This window comes from Euleptes europaea, chromosome 10, assembly GCF_029931775.1.
Source record: "Euleptes europaea isolate rEulEur1 chromosome 10, rEulEur1.hap1, whole genome shotgun sequence".
In the NCBI taxonomy this organism is placed as follows: Eukaryota; Metazoa; Chordata; class Lepidosauria; order Squamata; family Sphaerodactylidae; genus Euleptes; species Euleptes europaea.
The window spans coordinates 52,773,913-52,791,858 of record NC_079321.1 but is presented as its reverse complement, the minus strand read 5'-3'; the positions used below and the strand labels follow the sequence as shown (position 1 = coordinate 52,791,858).

At 41.8% G+C, this 17,946-nt stretch overlaps 1 protein-coding gene across 2 annotated transcripts; it reads right to left on the bottom strand.

Annotated features, from left to right (window-relative positions):
• Positions 1–619: 619 nt before the first annotated feature.
• CFAP206 (cilia and flagella associated protein 206) lies at positions 620–17,946 on the bottom strand. Of its 2 annotated transcripts, XM_056856542.1 has the most exons (12): positions 17,839–17,946; positions 15,342–15,425; positions 12,480–12,570; positions 10,835–11,023; positions 10,258–10,416; positions 8,657–8,865; positions 7,331–7,450; positions 5,851–6,049; positions 4,332–4,472; positions 3,189–3,382; positions 2,365–2,505; positions 620–890 (listed from the first exon to the last, which is right to left on the bottom strand). In XM_056856542.1, the coding sequence occupies exons 1-12, from the start codon at positions 17,944–17,946 to the stop codon at positions 660–662; spliced, it is 1,866 nt and encodes a 621-aa protein (XP_056712520.1). In that variant the 3' UTR covers positions 620–659. The 2 variants fall into 2 exon arrangements, with proteins under 2 accessions (XP_056712520.1, XP_056712521.1); XM_056856543.1 differs by lacking the exon at positions 10,258–10,416 and having other exon boundaries at positions 17,839–17,934.

Genomic DNA, 17,946 nt, shown 5'->3' with positions numbered 1-17,946 from the left:
TTTATTTTGCAACCACAAAGCAGTAATTGTTGACCATGGATCTCGTTTTGTTTAGCTTAGCCCGTTACATTTGACCCGTATTTCCTGCATTTCACCTCCTCTGGTTCTGTGTTGGCTGTTTTTTAACCCCCTTCGTAGCCTCATATACAAAATCTGCCTGGTGAGAACTGAGCACATGCTTCTAAGCGGATTCTAGTCCTCGAATTATTATGCTAAAATAAAAACGTGTTCGACTTTAAATGAGACACAAAGCTCTTCTATATATTTACAGTAATAAACTAGCAGGGCTACTCCTCTGGAATTTTGAGGATGGGTAACAATAACAGCTGCTCATGGAAAAAGCTGAGACAGCCACAAGTTTAACCGTGACTTGGCAACAGTATGTTCCCTTGCACATAACTTTCTAGTGCAGGATCACAGAATGGGACAGTCGACAATGATGCCTAATGCTTTTCTTCAGCCTGGCTAATAAGATATATTATTAAATATAATATGCCACAGCTTGTCAAAAGTGAATTACTGGGATGGCACCATAGTTTACAAACTCTCTGTCAAATTAGGTCACATTGTAAGCATAGTTTAATAATGGTCTCTGAATCACTGGAGAAAGGTGTTTTTTTAATGTTCACTTCTTGAGAGACTTTTCACAACTCTCTCGTCTATGTTTCATCAACTGCTCTTGTTAAGTTCACTTTAGTCATGCGAGTAATTGGGGGAGTTCCTCCTCGAAGTCCAGCCAAGAAAATCTGTGGCCTGGGTACGTTACTGCTGTTTTCATGCTTCGTCTGTGTGCTGGAATCCTTCATCAGGTACACCTGAGCAGAGTTGTCCCTTCGCATATGACTGAGGTTAGTCTGCACAGAATGCGTTAACTTTTGGCGCAAGTTAGCCTAAAGACAGAAATCAAAGATATGAGAATTACAGCTGCAGCCAGTGGCTAAAGAACTGTACATATTGTTCATGCAATTTATTTATTTGCCATCAAGTCATAGCTGACTTATGGCGACCCTATCGGGTTTTCAAGGCAAGAGACATTCAGAGGCAGTTGTACATTGCCTGCCTTTGCATAATGTCCCTGGACTTCCTTGGTAGTCTCCCATCCAAATACTAACCAGGGCTGACCCTGCTTAGCAGCCAATAACTCATGAGATCAGGTCAGCCTGGGCTATTCAGGTCAGGGCATGCATTCAGCAATGCACAACCAAGCCAGTCTATCACATCTGGTCAGTACTGAGTTACTCGAATGCCACCAAAGTTTATTAAGCATGCTCCAATCTCCTTTAAAAGAAGTTGTGCATGGGCAGGAAAGGCACTTCATTTTCGTTAGGCCTGAATCGTTAATGTGCAGACTGTACTTATTTCTACTGTTAAAAATAACTCAGAGAGACTTTATCAACATTTTAGAGTTGTCACTGCTGAAGCCATCTGTTTCAAATAAAGAGATAACAACACATTGATGAAATTCTGCTCTTAAACTACATGACCACATTATTCCTTTTCTATCCTATTTTCCTTAAGACGTTAATAGGAAATTTGTAGAATATAGGAATCATATGGAATTCAATATGAAAAGATCAGAGAATGAACAGAGTAGCTGATCTCTTATTACTGTGGTTGCTTCCACAGTAGATGTTCAATGTTAAACAGAAATAATTATTTCAGCCTTTACAGAGAATCCAAAAGATAATATTATCAACTTACTATATTCCTGAATTTTCTGTGCCATTATCTCCCCCCACCCTTTAGGACCTCATATGTGACAATTTTTTCAAATAAATTGCAACTGCAGGACCAGCCGTCAAAATGAGTTCTGGTAAAGGGATATGGTGGTATTAATCCTTTACATTTCCCCTCTTCTGTTGTTTTAATTCTACTTTTTCTTCTCAGCCTAATTGACTGCTTCCTATTAACATTTTAATTAGGTCTTGTTTAGGAGAGGCAGGGGCTTTAATGCTTACATTTCTTCTTTATAGTGAAACTGATCGTTATTATTTCCTAATTGTGTATTATGAGAATAAAAAATTGCAATAGCCACAAAGGAAAAAGCAGTAATTAAAGCCTTCCTCATCTCACTGTAAAATAAACTGATGGAAGGATCCAGGCAGGAGTGCCATGGCCACCATGAGGTCAGGAAATAACTAAGTGTGGGGGAAATGTAAGGGGACAATTATAAGAAATAGCAAGACCTTTGCTGAATTGACTACTTCCAACAAAACAATAGTAGAGAAATGGCATTGCTGCAATTCTATGAGGAGTATAGCACTACTTAAAAATTTTGTTCAGCCATTATGCTTGCTGATGACTACAGAAAAATATAGTGTGGAGCAAGCTTTTAGTCAGCTCTCAAATAATGTAGACACGAACCAGTTTGATGGCTTTTCTCCTCAGCTCCCATTCATTCCACTCATAATTTTTTACAATAGTTGGTGGCAAGATGTGTGTCTCAGTCTGAGTACTGCTGTCACACTTTGTGATGGGTTTCATACTCTTGTCTTTGCTTTTGATCTGAAATAAAAAATAGGTATTACAAGAGGGGAACACACAAGGACTTACAGGGGAGTGGAGTGTAAATTCAATCCCTCCAATGGCCCTCACTTCCCCTCCATTTGGGGAGAACCAGTCCTCAAAGGTCTGAGGTCACAAAGGGCTTTAGGGATGAAAAACAGCACCTTAAATTGAACATGGAAACAAACAAACAAACAAACAAAAAGACTGTGAAACAGGTGTTATATGAACCAAGCAGTATGCCAAGTGAGTAATCACCTGTTGCATTTTGGACCCATTGCTATTTTTTGAGTCAGTTCAAGCTTGACTTAATCTAGGACCTACTTATTTGTCTTTTAAGCAGTCCACGGTATCTGTAAACATTCTCAACTACTGAGTAACATTAGAAGGTCAGAGGAATTAAGACTTTAGTGTGGTTCCATGTGCACAGTCTGAGAATACTGGGTATGTTGAATCAAACCATAAGCCATACAGAGATCTTGCCAGTCTTCATGGGGAGTGTTGCTAGTCCACAATGGACTAGTAAGATCAGAACAACAACAGAATTTCCAAACCAGGAATAGCACTAAATCCAACATTAGGAAATACCTCCTCTTTGAGATACTCAGCTTCCCATGTCAGTACTGTGATGCCTGACAAAACTGTTGTATGGAAGTGCCCCAAAGGATAAATGTGGTAAATACCTGAGAATACGGGACCAAAGATTCAAACTGCTGATGTAGTTCAAGCAATTGAATAAGCTCTGGACTTTCCTTTGCTTTGTCTCCAATAATCGTAATATATTTATCTGGATTTCTGGCAAAAATGTATGCAGCTTCCTTGGAACAAAAGGTGTAATATTTCTCCTTATGCTTCAAAATTCCCACATAAGGGTTTCCTAACAAAAACCACAAAAACAATGGTTGTGTGTTTGTATACAGACACACATATATGTATACACACATATATGTAATTTCCTCATGATGCTCTTGATACCAATTAGACCATTTATCTTGAAGTCTACCCTTTTGAAAATTCTGTCAGCTTTACACTATCAAACCTACTGTACCCCAATTTTTATAAGCCAAGAAAGAGATCAGGGTTTCTTCAGCACCAACACTCAATCTTTCATAGTGCAAATTAGAACTGGAAAATGTCACACTATGAAAATTCTAGATTCTCTTCTTTTTTGAATGCACAAATGCAAATTTATGCTCTGAGGTTTCAGTTCTGAACACTGCTGTTAATGTACTATTTAAAGCAACAAAAACTTCTGCCTCATGGCCATATGTGTGTGTGTGGGGGGGAGTTGCAGATATACAGTGGAGGTTCTGACATCCTCACTGGCAAACTACACCTGAAATTGAGGAGAGTATCAGGAGAGCCTTTATGCAACATAAAGAATTGTGGTTGGGGGGAGGAATATATGCTAGAAGGTCTTGCATATGCCTAAAGAGCTCCTTTGATCCTTGTTAATGTAAAAGGGATCAGGATAGATAATTTTGTAAATTTTGACATACAAATTCAGTTTACACCTTGTAACCTGTGAGACCTCTGCTGAGATTTATAAAGGAAAGGTTTCAGCAATGTCTTAAAAACAGAAACAAATTGAAGGATGAAGTTTTACAGGAAATTACTATAATACTAGCAACAAGTCATAACTTGTAGTAACAAGTAACAACATAATACTTAAGAGGCAAGATGTCAAACTTGACAGAATATTCTCAATAACAGCTCAAGTCCACATATGGTGAGATTCTAAAACTCTACCCATCAATACTGGGCTTCCTTTATACTGATATGAAGCAGTAAAGAAATCTCTTAAACAATATTTTAAATTGGTGTACCTGGGATGAGGAGACCATCTTTCACAGCAAAACTGTAAGCACAAAACCCATGGTACTGAACTATCAATTGGCTAAAATTAATTGTGGTTTCTGGAAAGAGCCATTCTTCTAATGTGAAGTCAGAAACATTAACTTTGTCATCTGAAAGAGAAAGTAGCCCAAAGAAATATTTAAAAAAATGGTAAACAGGATAACCAAGAAGAAATTATTCACCGTGCCACGGATTTCAGACAACTGGGGAAGATGATTACTTGCAGTAGCGAATTGTCCATTATTCAGGCTTTATTAGCAACTAGCAGATCTTACCACATTTGCTGTTTAGGAAAAGGAAATCTCTTTATTTCATACTAAACCATTATCCGAATCATAACAATATGTTGGGTGCCAACGGCATATGAGACATGTTACCTTACACAAAACTAACAACGGCCTGGTTCAGACACTTATGAGACTGATGCACTGATGCATCTCGTATAAACATTTGTAAGCATTCATGCATATGGGCCTCCATGTGAAGTGCCCACGACAGACTTGTTGTGCTTGGTGGAGAGGAGGGGTCCATTCCTACTCTTCCACGAAAGAAGGTACACTGGCTCAGTAAGCAAATCAGGCCATCGTTTTCTGCCAAATCCTTACAATAATTTAAGATGAGGCAGAACAAAACTGGGAAGAGAGAAAGAGTAAGAAAAGGAAGTAGCTATACTGCTGTATTGCTACTACAACATGATGGAAGTAAGGGTATAAGGGTATAACCTTAGGGTTGGTAGCCTCCAGGTGGGGCCTGGAGATCTCCCATAATTAAACTGACCTCCAAACTACAGAGAAAAGGCTGGGAAAAGGCTGCTTTGGAGGGGAGAGGCCTTCGTCCCTTCCGTCCCCAGGCTCCTTCCCCATATCTCCAGGAATTTTCCAAGGCAGCCCTTGCATACCTTGATGTCATAGGTTGCTTGCAAATTAGCTATAAAACATTTCTTTATAGCAAACATTTAAAAAAAATTGTACCTAGAAAACCCAAGGTATGTGATGCCTGGTCACTATCCAAAGAATTAAAGACCTAGTAATCACAGGGCCTAAAGCAGGGGTGGGGAACCTTTTTTCCGCCAAGGGCCATTTGGATATTTATAACATCATTCGCAGGGCATACAAAATTATCAACTTAAAAATTAGTTTCTTGGGCGGTTCTAGCAGCTCCATAGCTAACGACTCTTCTGCAAGGGGGGAAAATGTTCCTTTTCTCAGCAAAACAAACTCACATCTGCCTTGAATAGAGGCTATTCCTGTCCGCAGGAGGGGGCGGATAACCAGTCTTAGATCCTTCTGAGCTAGAGATCTGCCAGGACCCACAAAGGGCCAGACCAAATGATTTTGCGGGCCTTAACTGGCCCCCGGGCCTGACGTTCCCCACCCCTGGCCTAAAGTGTTATATGTTAAAGAATGAAGACAACAGAAAAAAGTCACAGACTTCATGGTGTGTATTCGATTTACACTAGATCAGATATTCATAATTATATTAGAGTACCAGCTGATTCCTTTAACCTTTCTTCATCAGTTTTCACACTTATGCCTTCAAGAAGAGACACCATCACCTCCTCTGGAAAGATCACTGTGTGGGAATCCAAGAACTGCTGGAGATTGACAGTCAAGTTATTGAGGAAACTGAGAACCAGTATCTCATCTTGAAAACTGGCCCAAAGGTTAGAAAGTGCAATAAAGATGGGCTAGAAAAACAAACAAACAAAAATATTTTTTATTTGATTTCTATCCTGCCCCCTCCCCCGCTGCAGCAGGGTGGCCAGCAATATATAATAGATATTATTAAAATCTGATAAATATACAAATACATAAAATTGACATCAGATTAAAATAAATATAATATAACCCTAAAAACCCCAAGATGCATGCAATCAATCCCCCCTATGGGAGGGAGAAGGAGCCAGTCGATGCCGGCACTAGACTGGTACTAGCACTGCCAGGGAGGGTGTGGGGAGTTGACAAATCCAGTGGCTCTCAACAGCTTCCATGGGGGGGGGGCCAGTAGCAACACCCCACAAGAGACACAGGCAGGTGGATGGGATGGCCAGCTGATGTCATAACCCATCGCTACCCTCAGCCATAGGCCTGGAGGAACATTTCAGGCACTACAGAACTGAGCTAGGGGTCCCACAGGGCCCAGGTCTCTCTAGACAGAGAGTTCCACCAGGCTGGTGCCAAAGCTGAGAAAGCTCTGGCCCTGATCGAGGACAGCTGTCCATATTTAATTGCAAGCTTACAAGCTTCTTTTCCCATAAGGGTTATTGGCACACAGAAACATTTGAAGCTTGGGGGAAAAAAAAAACAGAATATGAAATGGGGACTTTACCGGAAGCCCATTGCGGTTTATAACTACTCTGTTGCCTGTGCATACTTACCAGTTGGATGTTTGGACTTTTGGCCTATTATACCTCGACTTACCTTTTAGAGAAATTGTACACTTATACTTACCTTTGGGATACTGTAACTGTGAATTTTGTTTGATTTTTGTCTTTTGCTCTTTGAGCACGTATTTATTCTTATAATTAAGGTTGTTCCTTTGAATAGACCTAATTGCATTTCAGTTTGAGTCTGAGCTTTTATTGTTAGCTATACAAGTGCATTATTTTGATTCCTGATCGAGGACAGCCAGATATTCTTTGGGCCAGGGGTTACCTGTTTGTTGTCACCTGTGGAATGCAGGGTTCTCAGGGGGGATATTAAATTTGCAGTGGCGTTGTGCACTGTCGCCCCATCAAAAATGTTTACTGTTTTGTGTACTGTACAGGGAGGGTGAATACAATTTCTAGATAGGGAGATACTGTGGGTTTTTTAAATTGACTTGAGTGTTAAATAATACTAAAGCATTTTGGAAACAAGGTTTGGGAAAGAATGCCCCCTCTGCACACTTAAGCAGACTACAAACTTGGCCTTTTATAAATAGAAGTTTCGTTTTCATTAAAGAACATCCTTATGAGTTAGAAACTTACATAAACTTGAGATGTAGGCACAGCTGTTTTTGCCCGGACAACATCTTTTAACTGTTCCATCTGTGCAGCAAACTGCTTCTGCATCATTTCAACTTCTTGTGCGCAAGTAATCACATCGGACTGAAAAGGCGGCACACAGACAAAGCAGTGATTGATTGTAATACCAGGGGGGGGAAATGTAATGGTCAATTGGATTTATGAAATCACAGTACACAAAAACTCACTTTGAGGACTAGACTGCTACATTACCAATGAAATTTGCTATTCTAGTCTCTAGCAAATCAATGGGTGTAGAATGGAGAATCTCTGTTCAGGACTGCATTGTAAATGCCACAAAATAGTTATGAAAGCTTGTGTACTTGTAAGTAAGCTGTACTGAATTAAGTAAGGCCTTATTCCCAAGTTAATGTGCTCAGGACTGCAGCCTTAGAAATGGGTCGAACTAGACTGATTTGGTCATGGGCCAACTCAGGGATCGTGGGGCAGCAGGCAGCAGTGGGTGGTGGTTTTAATGAAAGAAACAGATATAGCCAACAACTTAGCCAACTGCTCTTCTGTCATCGTCTTGTTTTCATTTCTTTTACATATCACAAAATTGTCAGGTTCTTCGCTGAACCCAAGTTTCAGTCAGGCTCTTGACATAAGTTCAAGCCAAGTTCTGGCCACAAGTCAAGTCCTTGGTTCCCAGGGTCGGAAGCTCCTGTGTATCTCCTGTTTGTGCCAGTGCTCACAGCTGCGGCGTGTTTTGTCTTCACGGGAACTGCTTATCTCGCTGTTGCCTAGCAATGTTTATCTTATTCTCCCGTCCTAATGTTTTTAAGCAAGTAACCTGTACTGGGTCTCCATTGCTAACCTCGCCTGCCTGCGTGCAGTCAGTTCTTTTATTTTGCTTTTTAGTTCCTAATAAAGTATTACTGCTTCAGATCTACCTGTCTGGATGAGTGTGCTTGAGGGATACTAGGGGCAGACGCCTGAGACTGACAAAAATGAGCCTCCAAAGCTTCCACATTCAGTACTGTAAACCATCTTCAGGGGAATTCACATATGTAATTATTCGCATGATCTGAACTGTAGTTTGATAATCTGAGCCCGTATAAATACAGTGCTTGTATGTTGCAGAGAATGATGCTATCTCCCCGTTATGCATGAAAAGGTTCAGTGCAGATTGGAAGTTTGTATTCTCCTTTTCAATTAACAGCAGATTACTGGTGCTGAATCTCCTCCTCCCCACTCCTTGGGACGCAACATAGCTATTACTGTCTATAGGCACCATGAATGCATATGCAGGCATTTCTAAAGCAGATGCCAAGCATGTTAGAATCTCACCAGGATGACGCAGAGATAAGCTTCATGTTGTCTCACATTGTACAGAACTTCTCTTAGCATTGTCAGTTTCAGTTCCATTTCAGCATTTAGGCTCTGGTGCATTGTTTCAACCATGGCCGTGTATCGATATGCCAAGTACTGAGAAGTCTGAAGCTCTATGTCTATGTGATGGCTGGCTGCTGGGATAGCTTCATTCAGAATAGCTGGTACTATGGACACAGATTTGGTTGGAAACATACAGAGAAAACACAAAAGTTATTAATCAGCCACAGATATTTTCTCAGATATTCCTGAGCCAGGACTGGGATCCAAAGGCTACATGCAGCCTTCTATATGTGCACACGATCTTTTGAGGGATCTTTCTTTGCAGCCCTTTCATGGCCTGAAAAGCAACCCCCAAAGATCAAAGAATGTTATGAAGCAGCATCAAGAATAGAACATGATGGAGCTGCAGCTGGAAGGATGAATTAGCACAGTCTATCTATATGTGTGCAAAATGATTTAGGTGCACACCCAGTATTTTTTGGATCCTGATTCAGGTCTGCCACTCATATTATAGCCAGTGACATGTAGCACTGTATCGGACCAGGAACTCAGCCTAACCTACTTCACAGGGTTATTGTGAGGATAGGATGAGGAAGGGGAGCCAGGTATGCTACCATGAGTCCCTTGAAGGGAGTGATAAAACAGTAACAGATAATCAATTATTTATCTTCAAACAGGCTGGTTAATAAAATAGTTAAATAATACAGAACTTTAAAAGAGCTAATATTTGGAGGACTTTCAACAAATATAGTTATTCCACTGACTGAAAACAAAATAATGCACTGTTTGGAAAAGCCAACTTAAATGTATTTCCTGGGCTAAGTGATTTCGATGGAGTTCTGTATAAAATTGTTCATAATAATAAACATTTTTACACAAAAGTGGCTAAATACACAGTATAGACATATCCTTAATTTTACTACCCACAATATGGGCCTTTAACCGGTTGTTGTTTTTTTGCCGTAAAGTCATAATTGACTTATGGTGACCCCATACAGATTTCAAGGCATCGGGAGCGCGCGCCACCCAGGGGTCAGGCAGTGGCAGAACAGGAAAAAGGCAAGAGAAGGTGATAGAACTACATGCCCTTCCATGCATTTTCGTCCCCTGCCCCCGTGACCGCACATGAGAAAAAATGAACTGGAGGGTCATGCTGACACTGGAGAAAAACAGTGTTGCTTACCTGTAACTGTTGTTCGTTGAATGGTCTTCTGTGCAGGCACACATTGGCCTGCACCTGCGCAGTCCCACGTGGGCCTGCACAGAAGCCACGAAAACAAACTTGGCTTATTTGCATCGGACTTGCAAACAGGTGCATTCTCTGTCTTAATGGGAAAGTTCACAGAACACAGTGGAAGCCTGTACTATCATCTGCCTACCCTGTGTGCCCAGTTCAGCTGCACCCTCAGTTCTGGCAGCCAGACACCAACTCACAGGTCAGGCTTTTAACTACCAAGGAGAGAAAGAAATCTGGCAAGGAGAAACTTTGACAGATTAAACCAAAAGTGGAAAAGCAGGAGGTTGAGCTAATGGCTGAGATTACCGTGGGTACCTACAGTCATCAATGCCTTCCCCTCCCTTTCCACAGTCCTTGTTGAATAATCGAATTCCGGTCACAATCATGGTGAGTTCTTTCAACTGCCGCTCTTTCTCCTTCTTACTCAGAGAGAGGAAAGCAGCAAGCTCGGTCTGAGGAAACACACTCTGCAGGGCAGCTGGAAAATATTAAATGCACAGACTGTCAAGCCAAAAAAGTAACAAAAGAAACATTAATATAATTGCATGAAAGTTGACTTTGGAAAATTGTTCGGGAATACGCTGCCATTTGTTCACTTTTACTATGCCTAACATAGAAGGATGCCTATCTGTACGTTGGGACCTATTTTACTGTAAATCATGGGCTGGATCCAAATTTCTGAAAATAGAGCAAGTTCATGAAAGCAGATTTTATCTGTTTCCCCTTCCCTCAGTGGTTCCCTGTAAACCCCCACTACCCTCCCCACAGCCATCATGTACCTGGGAAGGCCCCTGGAGGAATAGGGCTAGCTGATAACCTCTCAAGGACCCATCCTCCAATGTATTAGGAGAGATATTAACAGAACTCATCATTGAATATTTGAAAGTTTTACTAACCAGTCGCCTCTCTAATGACCTTGATGTCTGTCGGGGATCCAAGGCCTGAACGCAGCAGCACGTAGCTGACAATCTTTCGATAAACACTTTCCAGTTCCTCTCTTGTTCGAGCACGATTGTCTGTAATTTCTCTGCTCACAGGAGCAAGCCTGGATTCCAGAATGCGATGCTGTTCATTAATTAAGTCAACTAAGGGAAAATACAGGTAGAGGATCATATAAGACAGGGGTGGGGAACGTCAGGCCCGGGGGCCATATGAGGCCCACGAAATCATTTGGTCTGGCCCTTCATGGGTCCTGGCAGATCTCTAGCTCAGAAGGATGCTGCCCTGCCTGAATCTCTTGGGCCCAGCTAGGGACAGCAGAGCTCAAAAGTGAGTCGCTCTGTGTGGCAGACACTTGGAGCAGTCTCCGGTCGTGCCTCTTGGCTAAATGTTTGACCAAATACAGTAGGCTAATTTTTAAGCTGATAATTTTGTATGACCCGTGAATGATGTTATAAATATCCAAATGGCTCTTGGCAGAAAAAAGGTTCCCCACCCCTGATATAAGACATAGTTACATTTTTATACAACTTGTAGATGGCCACATAAACATCTAGAGTTCACTGGGGTAGACAGGATTTTGTTGGACTGAGATCTGCAGCTGCAAGTTGCTTCTAATTCAAGGCACAAAGAAGTCATGTATATTCATAGAACGTAAAGGAGATTTTTGGCTTAGAAAGGTTTATTACTTATCAATCTTATAACATCTGTATATACCCCATTTATCCCTGAAGGGTTCAAGGCAGCGAATACCAAGAGCTCAAACATATATTAAACAACAATCCAAGCCAAATGATTCAAATAAAAAAAAAAATAAAGATCACAAATCCACAAGAAAAAATTTCCCCTCCCAAAAAAAAAACCCACTAAGGCTGCAATCCTGGGAGGGGGGGGACTCCTTGAGAGCTGGCACAACCCTCCACCAGCATAAGTGCCCATTTAACCCGAGATTAGGGGCACTTATGGTGTCACAGGTGGTATCCACGACAGTGCCAAGATGCAAAGCAGTGGCGCGGGGCGCGGGCTCCAGAAGTGTAATTCTGTGCGCCAGCATCCTGGGAGGTGTTCCTGGGATGTCCCTGGGGGCACAGCTGCTGTTAGGTAACTTTCTAACCTCTTTCGCCCTAGGAACGCCCCCCACGTGCTGCAGCGTTACTATGTCACCTTTTTGGGTGGCGCAGCCTCGCTGTAGTCCATTGGGGCATTTTCCTTTTTTAATTTTTTAAAGAGTTTAAATTTCTTTTCAGCAGCTGGGAAGTCTCTGAGGAGCAAAGAACACTGGGCAACCTAAGGTGGTTCGTAGGATCAGATGAGGAGGAGTATATTTAGCAATTGAAAGTATTCTATTGTTATTTTTAAACACATCCATCCAGAATTTCAAAACAATGTAAAAATACTAACTCATGGCCAAATTTTGAGGATTTGGGGAACTGGTAAGTTCAATTTACAAACTCCTTGTGGCTACTCTTTCATGTTTACCTAATTCTATTATTTGGGCTTTTCTGTTCCATGCATGTTGTACTGTGCGCATACTTAGGTAACAAGAATGGATGCAAGTAGCGCACAATATTCATATTCAATGGCTCCACAACATTGATTTACCTCGGTTTGTATAGTTCATATCAAAATAAACTTGCATCTTAATAGTATCCAGGGATGGATTCCTTGTGTCAAGCAGTCTCTCAATACACAGCTAAAAAAGAGAAAGTGTTGAAGGAAGATCTTCTTTCAAGTCACTTATCAAATAAGAGAAACAACATTATTTTGGGATGCACAGGAATACTGTGCTCAAGAGTGGACCTTTGTGTGGAATCAACCAAAATCCATCAGCATAACAGATTTTTGAAACGAGGCATGTTTGGCTTTAAATAACTTTAGTAAACAGATCAAAAGCAGCTGAACATTACCATTTCAAAAATTATTTGTATTGTGGCAATAATGTAGTCGACAAGACAAAAATAGTCATGGCTTAAATTGCTTGTCATGAATAGCATAATAATACATCACCTCATTCAGTGGACCAGTGGCTAAGTTAGACTGGTATTGCCCTGATTGATGTGGCTGCAGTAATTTTGAAGTGGACATGAAGGTCCTCATCAGCATGAGGTTCCCACACTCTTCAATAGAAAAGGCAGCTCCATATGTCCAAAGACAGGTATATGCAGAGATGCCTTTTAAATAAAAGGCCACTCACACAAGGAACTCTGGACTGAGGACTTTGATACAGCAAGCTTTTTGTGGGGTGAACAAGGTGCACTTTGGTTTTCATGTATGCCAGAGTTTCTGAAACCTTTTGAACTCCTCTTCCTTGCTGTACTTTTGTGTTCCCCCTTTCAGTCTAACGCCAAGATCTGTTCCACAAGTAACTATGTGGAGACTCTCACATGTAGTTGTGATGCAGCTTCCTGTTTCTAGTCACCACTGGCATTAGGAAAGTAACAGCATATCATTGACCCTCCCTCTCTAGAAATCACACACAGGGAGGCAGCATTATGGGATAGCCTTGAACTCTATGCCCTGTTTGTTTGGCCCTCCAGTGCAGCTGGTTGGCCAATGTGTGAATCAATATACTGGGTCAGATGGCCCCAGTGGTTTGATCCAGCAGGCTCCACTTATGTTGGTAATCTAATGTGATTCATTGGGGGAGGGCGGTCCTGTGCTGGGCATAGGTGTCACCTAATCAGGATCCTGTCCTTCCCTGGAAGATCCTGCCCTCCCTTTGAGAATCTCTCACCATTGCCACAGGACACTCCCCCTCCCACACAAATATGCAGCGTTTGAGAACCACTGATACGTGCTGCTGTCTCTGGAAGGCAATCTCTGTTAAAATTATAAAATACTGTGGCTGAAAAACTGAATGTCATTCATTCACTGGATTTTCGTTCCATTTTAATGGAATGTTTTATTTTAATTTTGTGTTCAGCCATTAATTTATCTTATTTATTTTACTTCATTTCCAGCCCGCCTTTCTCCCAAAGACTGAAGGCATATTACAAAATATTTTAAAGATTGATTCAGACATCATAACGACATCCAGTAAACAATTTGGTAGGACAAGGAATAAAGAAACAAACAATGCAGTTCAACACATAAGCCAAAAGAAAAACCTGTTTTAGGCATAACATACTGATTGTATGCTAGTACATTTTGATGAGCAAATGAGGGTGATTCTGTCTCTCCCCCTATACTCCACCACAACAGCTTCGCTTTTCTGAATGGGGCCTTCTGTGGGTACCAAACTGGGCAAAATCAACAACTGTCCAGACACGTGCCTTCTCTGTTGGAGCCCCCTCTGTTGCAGTGGAATGGTCCACCTAAGGAGGTCAAGAAGGCTCCCATTCATCTGGCTTTCTGTAAACTATGCAAAACTGAATTATTCAAGAGGGAAATAGGATAACACAGTGTGGGACATGATTCACAAAGTTACTAGGACAAATTGTTAGGGACTGTGGTCTATACTACTGTGTATAGTTTGCTGTAAGTTGAATCCTAGTATGTAATCTTGCATCATTTTATGTGTCATGTTAACACCTCTGCTTTGCTTCACTTCTGTATTCTAGATGTCTGGTTGGTCCTATAACCTAAATCCTGTTTCATTGTTTACTGAATGTCCCATCCTATTGATTGTATTGACTCACTCTGTGTAATTCACCTTGAGTCCAGTGAGAAAAGGACTATAAATAACATAAATAAATTAAATAAATACAAATTCCAGTTTATTCCAACATTTAGTCAGACAATGGAGATTAAAAGATTTCAAAATTCTTTTAAATTAAAAGTAATGTTGGGTGCTATGTGATATTAATTCTATTTGAGATCATTGGCTTCAAATGATTTTATGTTGTTATAAATATGGAAATTTGCATTTTATTTATTTGATGAAATCTGTATACAAACAGTAATTTATGCTGCAAATCTGTACACACTAAGGCAGCTTCAGTCCCACTGAACTAATGAAGATTTGAACTAACTGTGCAGAGAACTACTGCCTTTGGCACAAGACACTGGGAAAATCTTCATACAAGCCCCACCGAGATAAATGGGAGCTTGACAAGAGTGCTCTTGTGAGATATAAATTTAAAACAAACAGATTAGATATGTGGATTTTCATTTTTTCCCTTCTTGAAAGATGATTAGTGCTTTATCATAGGAGGGAAAGGTGGATTTCTGAATCAAGAGAGATCTTTAGAGTCCAGAAATATATTTTAGATTTTTTTCACAATGATTAAATAACACAGATAACTCACTTGTTAAGATAACTCACTTGTTAACAAAACTATAGATATAATTTGCCTTCTTCAGAATAGCATTTCTATATTTTTAATGACTTCGTTAATTGGTTAAAACCAAGCCAGTTGCTCAAGATAAACTTTTATTTTGTTACTATCATAATGCATTCATAGATACAGGTATAAATGTTATTAAAAATAATCCTTTTGAACAAGTTCCAAAAGACGGAATTACCTTAATAAGTTTGTGTACATCAGCCTTTGTAAGAGTCCTGTCTACATTGAATTCATTCTTTGGATCCAACACAACAGCTTTCACCTACAAATCAACAAAAAAGGTTTGTAATTAAGCAGTAGCATACATTGTCTTTTCCACCCAGCATTTCCACTTAACATTTGTTCTGAAATAAATATTACTCCTAAATGTAACTGCAGAATTATGCAGATGATAAGTTGCAGTTGCTCCAAGTTTCTCCCCTAAAAATCATTTCCAAATTCCAATGGATAGGAACACACAGAGGTCTTCCAGTGCAATCCTAAAGGAGGGTAGTAGAGGCACGCCCAGGGATGGCTCAGGAGGGGCCGTCTCCTGATTAGTTCACTGCCTGACGCAGCAAGAAAACCTTATGAAATTGCTCCAAACAGTTCCATAGAGCTGCACCTCCTTTTCTGCAGGCGCAAGTTCTCACCAGCAAAAGGGGGCGTTCCTGGGGTGAGCTTATGAAGCTGACTAAAGTCAACCCCACCCCTGGGAATACCCCCTTTGGAGCCAATGCAAGCTCTTGTGCCAGGGAAATGCTGCGGCGGTGGTTGCAGTGGCATCCATGTGTGGTGCTAACATGCAGCTCCCCAGCACCACCATAAGTGGCCCCATGCTGGTGTTAGTGCCAGTTTAGCCAGCACAAATGGCCAGCATAGGTCACACTGCCTCCTGAAGCCATTTGCCCATCCCTTTAAGGATTGCTCTGCCCCTCTCCAAGTCTAATTTAAATATACTTACTTGAGAGTTTCATTAAATTAAATGGAATTTAAGACCCCTGTGCATGTTAAAGGATTAATAATACACAGAGCAATCATCATGCTAAGTCAGTGGTGGTGAACCTTCGGCACACGTGCCAGAGGGAGCACTCAGACATACACACGCTGTCGCCCCAGCACAGAGTTCGCCTGAGTTCGTTACGGCATGCGAGTGGAACGCGCTGGCTTGGCTGCCGCAGCCCGGCCTTAGGCTGGCCTCTGGCCCGCGGAAGGGGTGCGCCGGGGAGGGAGGCTCCGGCCCCACCAAAGGCCTTTGTACGCTCCCCGACAGGTTGGGCCGGGCGGCTTAGCAGCCCCCAGAGGCACCCCAATGGCCGTCCCTGAATGGCGCCTTTGTGCTCCCTCGCGTGCAGCCCCCCCCCCCGGCCATCATGTGAGGGATTAGGGGCCCCCCGGGCAGCAGGGACTGAGGGACAGACAATGGGCCCGCCGCAGCTGGAGAGGAGCAGTCGGCGTTCTCAGGCTGCCTAATGGGATTAGCCCAGCCGCGGCCTCCTGGCTCCGGCATGTAATGGCACTTTAATGAGGATTAGATGGAGGGGTGAGGGGGATCCCCCCCCCTGACGCCCCCTCTCACCTCGGGCAAGGGAACAGTTATGGCGGGCAGCCACGAGGGGTGGCGCCGAGAGTTGCCAGCCTCCCGGGAGCCATGCTGACCTGCAGTTGGTTAGGCAGATCCAAGCCCGGGTTCCCCTTCCAGACCTGCAATGCTTTCAGGGTCTGAGCACCCGAGAGTAGGGATGCCAGCCTCCAGGTGGGACCTGGTGACCCCCCCCAGAATTACAGCTCATCTCCAGACTGCAGATGTTTTCAGATTAAATTGCCGTGTTGGCACTTTGCGATAAATAAGTGGGTTTGGGGTTGCAGTTTGGGAACTCGGTCTCTAAAAGGTTCGTCATCACTGTGCTAAGTAAACTATACAGCAGAACTGTTATATGGGAGAACAACAGAGTATAATGTTTTTCCTGCTTTCAGGAAATTCAGGATGCTGGACTAGACTATGCCTGCTAAGACAAGAAGAACTTGCAGCTGGCTCACAGTTAGTGATGGTACTATATCCCATAGTTACTTGTTCTGGAATCTGAATTTGTTGCTTCTAATGTGATGGATTTACAAATTGGGCACCATCTTCCCTGAAGACCTACAAAGACCTAGAATGCTTATATCGTCTATGTTCAGCAGTCCAGTCACACAAAGCGTAATTCTATGCCTCTTCTCATGCTACTTACTGTTCTGCAATCAGATGTAGGGGTATTTACTTTAAAACATATATCCTATTCTATAAGTTCACAATAACTTACAAAATTATTTTAAATTTACAACAATCGAACCAACATAAACAGTACAGGAGCAATTCAAATTATGATTTAAGCCCAGCAGAAACAAATCAAACCAAATAAAAACTGTTTCTGAAACAGCAGTTTTTGCAAGCCCTCCAAAAGGAAGTCAAAGAAGTAGATCTCTGTACCTCCTCCAGAAGGGAGAGAAGCAACCGAAAATGACTGTGGCCTGCACTTGATGTACAAATATATCTAGGTATCCACAGCCATGTGTGTGCATACATGCAGCCAAAGATGCCTTACTGCATCCTTTCCTAAGGGACATTATTATTTTAAAGCTACAGGAGTGGAATTAACACCGCTACAGGAGCACTTCAATTCGACCCACTAGTACAATATCTACTTTGTTCTTACCATGAAAGCCACAAGGGTTTCCGATACAGTCTGGCCCTTCATGGCACATTCTTGTCCTATTTCACGGATGATGTTCTTGATGACATTTTCAGCTTGAGAGTGAGTCAT

Bases quoted from the DNA above. Each gene is read 5' to 3' on its own strand.
- CFAP206 (XM_056856542.1), bottom strand. From the start codon at position 17,946: ATGACTCACTCTCAAGCTGAAAATGTCATCAAGAACATCATCCGTGAA. The intron at 7,451-8,656 runs GTGAGATTCTAA...CCGCCTTTTCAG, and splicing joins CTTATCTCTGCGTCATCCTG to TCCGATGTGATTACTTGCGC. The intron at 4,473-5,850 runs GTACTCTAATAT...TTTCTCTTTCAG, and splicing joins AAGGTTAAAGGAATCAGCTG to ATGACAAAGTTAATGTTTCT.